Source organism: Panicum virgatum, chromosome 8N (genome assembly GCF_016808335.1).
Source record: "Panicum virgatum strain AP13 chromosome 8N, P.virgatum_v5, whole genome shotgun sequence".
In the NCBI taxonomy this organism is placed as follows: domain Eukaryota; kingdom Viridiplantae; phylum Streptophyta; class Magnoliopsida; order Poales; family Poaceae; genus Panicum; species Panicum virgatum.
In genome coordinates, this window is record NC_053152.1 from 39252537 (window position 1) to 39259734 (window position 7198).

The following is a 7198-nucleotide window of genomic DNA, read 5'->3' on the forward strand; positions in this document are numbered from 1 at the left end:
CTTGAACTAAAACAAATGCTTCGAATGAAAGTATGAAACAACATCCAGACTCGATGCTAAACAGAATGATGGAACAATCACCAATCAATCAAGAACATCCCATGACGTCAGACTCCCACCAATCTAGTGCCGTCCACAAGCTGCCTTTAAAAATGCAGGCAAGCGGCAGTACAACCCTGTGAATCTTGTCGCTTGTGCCATGTTCATGGTACGGGTTGACTTGCTTCCTCGTGAGTGGACGGCGACGTAGACCCCAGCTGAGGCCTAAGCGTCACCTAACTGGCTAACCCGTTTTAATTCCAAATTGTTGATCTCTGGGATCAAGCACACCTAATTCAGCATCCAGCCGTGCTAAACTGCGCACCGGCCGATGGTTCCCGCCACAAGATTTCTAATTTACTTGCAAATTGAATGAGGAAAAGATTCTTCTCCGGCCGGAGGATCTGGTGCTTGGCCAAGTTTTGCCTAATTTCTGGTTGGTGTTCTTGTTTTTCTTGGTCAGTCTTGCACTTGGGTGCTTCTGCAATAGGATTATATGCATGCACATATCATATTATATATACAATATATGAAACCTTGTGGAGTTAGTAGTGTTGAGGTATTTTTGTGTGAAGATAAAGGGTAAGGCGAGCTTGATTTCGGCATTCCAGATTGTAAATTAAGGGTGGGAGGTTGGAGGAATCAGAGTATTGATCCAAAATTCCAATGCACCCAATGTACACTGTACAGCAGTCACTAACATCACAAGCTTAAATCCACGACCACGAGTGCGACGATCAATGGGGGGCATATTTGTACCGTGAAAGCCATGATGCACTGCAAAGTCCCAGGGTCACAGCAAATTATCCTGCAGTAGCAGCTGGTCACAAACAGCCCCATGAGAGTATGAGAATGTACAGTGGGCATGTTCCAAGCTCATTGCATTTGACCATGTAGTGGAATGGCCTGCATAAATTCAAGAGGATGATGAAGCCCCTGCTGACGATGTCATGTTGTACCATCGTCATCCTCTAGATCACTGAAGGATACATCTTCATCATCTGCAATTGGAATCGTCGTGTTTCCTGGGCCACCTGTCTCTTCCAACCATTCATCGCCGTCATCCTCATCCTCATCCTCATCCTCATCATGATAAGCTTTCTGAATGTCAACTCTTGATTGTTCATTGATGTCAGCCAATGGTTGCTTCTGTTGATCATCTTTAGGAGGAGAATTGTCCACCAATGCTATCTCAGACATTTGCACGCTCTGTTCTTCTTCTGCTGCATCTTCTGTAGAGAGATCACGTGTGCTTTCTTCCATCGTAGACTTTGACACCACAGTATCATCTTTCATTATGGGGACTAGCTGTACAGGTACACTGCTGCTTATGTTATCTGAAGAAACAGCTCCAGCAACACTGGTTGCATCAGTTGATTGAAATTCCTGATTGGTTGGTTGAGGGATGCCATAGTCTATGTTGCTAAAAGATGTGGCCATCACGGAGCCATCTTGACCCTTTAAGGCATCCAAAACCTCTACGGGAGAAGCTAAAGCACCATCTACAGTACTGAAAGGCGCAGGTACAGTGTCCCCATTGCTGCTCTGTAACTTTGTCTGATATTGCAAATCATGTGACAATTTGTCTCTAGCTTCCAAAATCTGTGCCAAGGAAAATCAGGAGCTGATAAGAAGTTTGCTAGCAAACAATGTAATGAGCTGGCAGATACCAGCTTATCTTTTGTGCAGTCAGAACAAATAAAAGGTTAAGCATCATGACTAGCAAGAAAGCAAAATCATCAGCAGAAACTACTAAAGCATTGAGGGCCCATTGAAGATGACTTTCTTGTTGATATATCCACCTCTTAAGGCTCATGAATGCATGTGAGGGCTAATAAGTGTTACGAATTATTTGGATATAGGGAAATCAGTCTAAGCATGCTGCACTTTCTGTTTCAAGATTTTTAGTGAGTTAATATTCATTTGATGGCTAATTCTGACTTTTTGCTGTTTGACATGTTTCCTCTAATTCACTTTTAAGAGACTTCAGAGTTCAGACTCATGCAAAGCATCATTATACAAATAAAATTGTACTAAGGAATTGAGTTGATAGAAATACAGTAACAGCTAAAATTGAACGAATCAATATGTTATTATAGAAAATTAGTAGAATATAATGGATCGCTTCAGCATGCAGCCTAAGCTAGGACAATTTCTAACTAGAAGGCACATTTGGATAGGTAACCCATCATGACTCGCAAGAAAGTAAAAATCACAAACAGAAATTGCTAATGCATTGATGACCCATTAGACTTTCTGTCATATATCCATCTCTAAATCATGCATACCTGGCAAACAACCACAATGGATCAATTCAGCTATAGTGCCTATGCTGGGCAAAATGCAAACTATGGGCCTATTTCATGTGATTTATTTAACTCAACTCCCTTCAAAATAGATGTCTATCGATTAGAATGAAAATTTTTCATTAATTCATAATTTCAAGCAGAGCAAACGCAGCTATGAAAAAGAAGCAAATGTACCAATAAAAAGAATCATAATTAGATTCACTTTTAGGCAGGAGGAAGGGAATGTGGGAAGGTTACACTAGGTAAGCCAACACAAAAAAGGTGGATCAGGACTATCACAAATCTGCCACACTTGTTGACACATACGCTTGATATGTACAGGCTTCATTAGCTTATCCGATAGAAAGGCAGAAGCACAAAGCTTGAGAATGTTACATATATGTGCCACATGAGACTAATTAGCCAACCATATTTTTATGATTGCTGAAAGCCTTTATGATTGTCGAAAGCCGAAACTGAACGTTTTGAAATCAAATCTCAAAGTGAAGTCATAATGATGACCAAGTTACAGATGGAACACTGGCTGATGTAAACACTGAACAACAGATATATGGCAATGATTATTGACCATATTAACAAAGTAGTACAACATTTTATTTGAAGACACATGGCTAGCGCAGATCTCTCACTATTTCAGAAATCATAACTATGACACAAAGTTCTTTTTTGTTGCAAAAACACAATTTTATTATGTACATTTTGGTTGTATTTTCATGCCTACTACTGCCATATGAGCATGTCTGCCTTCGCAGGACACAAATCCTTAGGTGCAAGATGTATCAAATAAAAATGCAACTAGCAGTCACATGCACTAAGTTTATTGCCACCCCAATCTTCCATGATTCCAAATACAACATAGCAAACATTAATGTGTGCCGCACAATACAGTGTCGATTTAATGACTAATCTGATCCTACATCTGATTCACATTGTTTTATTCACCTCAGCTAACAAATTTTATGCTGTCATTCGTCCAAGTGAACTTATTAATGAATCATGGAAGGATGCTAACTTAGTGAGGTCATATGGCTAACTCAAAGAACATATGCCAAGAAAATCACCTGTGGAGTCGACAGAATCTCGGCATCCTCCTTCGTGAGCTTAGGATGCAGCAGCACGAAGTATATCTTCCAGAAGCAGCCCTCGCTCATGTGGCTGGGGCAGAGCTCGATCCGCAGATCAGCAAGCTCCGGCGCCACGCTCTCGACGGCCAGCGCGTGGTCCTGCTGCGCATCGGTCATGTCGAAATCTGCACTTCGCATCAACGGAGCAGCACAAAATTGGCACTAAATCATAAGTGAGATTTGAAGGATAAAATTAGTACCGAATCCGCACTTCATTGCCTTATGGGAAGCCAATGAAGATACACACGCACCGTCGGAGTCGGCGTCGTCGGGGAGGAGGGGGAAGTCGAGCCAGAGCTCGTGCCGCATGGCGGCGTCCCGCGCGAAGGCGACCACCTCCTCGGTGACCCCCACGGCGTCCTCCGCCCAGCCCGCGTCGCCCTCCGGGGGCAGCAGCGAGGAGGCGATCTTGGCGAGATCCGCGACGGCCTGGCGGCCCCGGAGCCGCGCGAGGCCGGCGCGGAAGCGGCCGGCGATCTCGGCCGGGTCCGGCCCCCGCGGCGCGCCCCCGCCCGGGACCGCGAGGAAGGACGCGAGGCCCTGGAAGCGGTTCGCGAGTGCGCCGGTGAGCTCGGAGAGGTCCTCGCGGACGCCGCGCGGCGGGGAGGAGCCGGGGGAGGCAGCGGAGGGGCCCGGGGCGGTGCCGCCGGGTTCTTCATCCTCGGAGGAGAGGAGGGAGTTGGCGATGGAGCGCGCGAGCCACGCCATTGCCGGCGGCGAGGTCGGCGGCGGTAGGGGAGCGGGGAGACTTGGGGCGGGGGGAAGGTGGGTGGGCGCCTTGTCGTGCGCCCCCTCTCACTGTCGGATGGGCCCGGTATTGGGGGGTTACTTCGGCAGACAGAAGGGCACGTCAATACGTATTCGGTGGCGTAAAGCGTAAAACTGCATTGTTGTTTCTATATAGATTAGCAAGTGAAAAACATAATTCTCAGAACACGTGAAAAAGGCTAAAGGCGAGATATTAGGACTGTAGAAGTAAAACAGAGGATTTCTTTCTTTTTTAGAATGAAAATTTCTCATTTCTCGAAGTCTCTACGGGGCTGTTCGGCTGATATGTCTGGGCTGATTTCGGCTGAAGTAACTGGCCCATCAGCCCAGCCGAACGGCTGGGCGACTCCATCCATCCGTCGGCTGGCAGACCTCCCTTCTCCCCCTCTTCCTCTCCCTCTCCATCAGCTCGCGCGCGAGTAGGGCTTCCCCGCACCAGTCGCCCCTCGCGCCGCACCCAACTTGCCTCCAACGCAACCAGCTGCCACCCGAGCTCATCTCCAAATCGCCGCGCACTCCCCTCCCCCAAATCTCTGCGCACTCCTCGATCTCCTCCAAATCTCCGCGCACCTTCCTCTTCCAAAATCGACGCACCCTCCTGTCCATCGAATCGCATCCAGACTTTCTCATCTATGCCTCTGATGCCGGCACCGCCGGGTTGACGTCCGGCTGTAGCCCCTAGCACGGACGAGACGAGCTGCAGCAACTCCGCCGCTGTCTCCTGCTGCATAAGTCGTCCAGCACCAATCGCCGCTTTGCTGCCTCCGCCCAAATCTCCTGTGGCCTCGCCTCACATTATCTTTCTCCTTGCGGCCACTCCGACTGCCGATGCCGCCGCTTTCTACTTCTGCAAGCCCACCACCGAACACCCAGGTGAGTTGCGCATCCACTCCCTTTTGCTTACATCTCACTCCAAGATCTTTTTTTTTTTTGGTTCTCCTCACTGCATTTTTTTGTGCTTGTCTTCGGTTTATTTGTGCAAGATCCTGCTGCTGTGAACGAGCTCCTGCCTGCTGCTGCTGTGAACGAGCTCCTCCTGATTTCAGTGATCTGCTGCTGATGTGTACTGTTTGGAGGAGGTGCTCTCTCTCTCTCCATTTCTAAAGTGCACATTTTGTTAGCAGGGTAGTAGCAAGTGCTATTTCAGAGAGGCCATGCTAAATCTGTTACATTGGGGCATGGAAAATATTTTTCATTTTCCTTGTGGTAGTTGACATATTAATCTGAACCAACCATGTACCTGCAGAGCAATTAGTTTGAGCAATATAACGATCTACAAAAAAATGGAGGCAGCACAATAGATCATATTCTATGCCGCCATATCCATGTATGAGGTACCATGTCAAGGAGTTCAAGAAAGGGTCACCTCGCCACGCTCAAGAATTGTTCAACAAGTACCATTCGAGGCTGCAGATCATATTCTATGCCGCCATATCCATGTATGAGGTACCATGTCAAGGAGTTCAAGAAAGGGTCACCTCGCCACGCTCAAGAATTGTTCAACAAGTACCATTCGAGGCTGCGAAACGTGATTGAACGTACTTTTGGGTGCGCAAAAAGTAAGTGGCAACTCTTGAATGGCATACCTCACTACCCGCTAATAAAGCAATCTCAACTTGTTATGGCTGCCTGTGCACTCCACAACTATGTGCATGAGTTGGAGGGACGAAAACGTCCAGCGAGGTACAGGCAACGTGGTTTTGGTGGCAGTTTGGGTCAAGTGCTTGCAATGGCGTTAAGCCCGGACGCGACTACAGAAGAAATCCGAGATTGGATTACTCTGGGACTTCCTCTCCTTGAGAAGAAGTATGTGAATCTTGTTTACATGCCATTGTTTCATGTATGAATATTTGTTTCACTGGCTAAGTTGATACTAATATGCATTTGTAAACATGCGCAGATGAATGGTTTATGCAAGGGACTGGGAGGACGGAGAGTAGGGAGTTGCTGGATGAGGAAGGTTGAAAATGGCTTTTGGATTTTGTTTACGTGATTGATTAGTAATGAAGAGGGTGGAAGATGGCTTTTGGCTGGATGATGAATTTGCCTTCTTACTGTGTGTACTAATTCAAATTAGTTGTTTAGAGAATTAATTAACTCATGCATTGGGAATTTATCTAGGAGATGGCTGTACAGACCTTAACCATTGGGTACTTAGTGGTAATTATTACTTAGAATGGCTGTGGTTGTAATGCAACTGTTTGTATGTGAAGGGACCTTTGATGGGTCATGTTGTTTGAGTCTATTTGAATCTGAAATAGAATTCTAGTTGGTGCCATTTGTTGAATTGCATTGGCTGTAGTTGGCGCCAGTTTTTTTGAATTGAAATGGTTGTTGTTGGCTGAAGCTACTGGACGGTTGATATTGGGCTTTCAGCTGTGCACTGTACCTGTTCAGCTACTTCAGCCGAAATCAGCCCAGACATGGTCAGCCGAACAGCCCCTACGGCCACAGCACGCGGGCCAACTCCACTAGCCGCCGGCGCCAGGCACCACGATCCCGCAGCTAGGGATCACGTCTACGCTGCCGCCGCCAGCCAGGAATATGCCGCCGGCAGGGGCACGGAGATGTCGCCACCAATTGATCTAGCGGCCTGCCCCCGGAGCAACCGCAGAAGGACGTCGGCGCGGTCTACTCCTGCCTCCATCCTCGACCTCCGCTTTGACCTCCTGGCTCCAATCCTGCCATTTCTCCGGCATTCCAGACCCTAGAACTGCTACGTTGGTATGCTCTCGCTCTTGTTGCTGCTTCCTTGAGCCAGATTAGGATTTGTCTTGCTGGTCCGTCGGACTACATTCTGATGAATCTTCGTGCCGCCTGAGCAACCGAGAAGATTCCGAGGGGGACATCTCGCTGGACTAGCCGTGTGTTTGGTTGCGGAATCAATGTGGGTTGGATCCAACCCTCATTTTGAGAACGGAGCCAACCCATCTATTGTTTGGTTGCAGCTCTGATTTT

The 7198-nt window shown here is 47.4% G+C and overlaps 1 protein-coding gene and 1 long non-coding RNA gene across 2 annotated transcripts; one reads left to right on the forward strand and one right to left on the reverse strand.

Moving 5' to 3' along the window:
• Positions 1–622: 622 nt before the first annotated feature.
• Positions 623–4238, reverse strand: LOC120686201. Its single transcript, XM_039968378.1, has 3 exons — positions 3724–4238; positions 3410–3597; positions 623–1641 (listed from the first exon to the last, which is right to left on the reverse strand). Exons 1-3 carry the CDS (start codon positions 4178–4180, stop codon positions 988–990), a joined length of 1299 nt encoding a protein of 432 aa, XP_039824312.1. The 5' UTR covers positions 4181–4238; the 3' UTR covers positions 623–987.
• Positions 4239–4588: 350 nt separating this feature from the next.
• Positions 4589–6527, forward strand: LOC120686490. Its single transcript, XR_005680212.1, has 4 exons — positions 4589–5113; positions 5224–5319; positions 5487–6046; positions 6141–6527. It is a non-coding gene; the product is annotated as an uncharacterized LOC120686490 (long non-coding RNA).
• The last annotated feature ends 671 nt before the right edge of the window (positions 6528–7198 follow it).

What these genes read in the sequence shown, in the direction of transcription:
- LOC120686201 (XM_039968378.1), bottom strand. Translation starts at nt 4,180, where the DNA reads ATGGCGTGGCTCGCGCGCTCCATCGCCAACTCCCTCCTCTCCTCCGAG. An exon ending in CGACGACGCCGACTCCGACG is followed by an intron (nt 3,598 to 3,723) that starts GTGCGTGTGTAT and finishes TGCGAAGTGCAG; the next exon opens with ATTTCGACATGACCGATGCG. An exon ending in AGATTCTGTCGACTCCACAG is followed by an intron (nt 1,642 to 3,409) that starts GTGATTTTCTTG and finishes TCCTTGGCACAG; the next exon opens with ATTTTGGAAGCTAGAGACAA.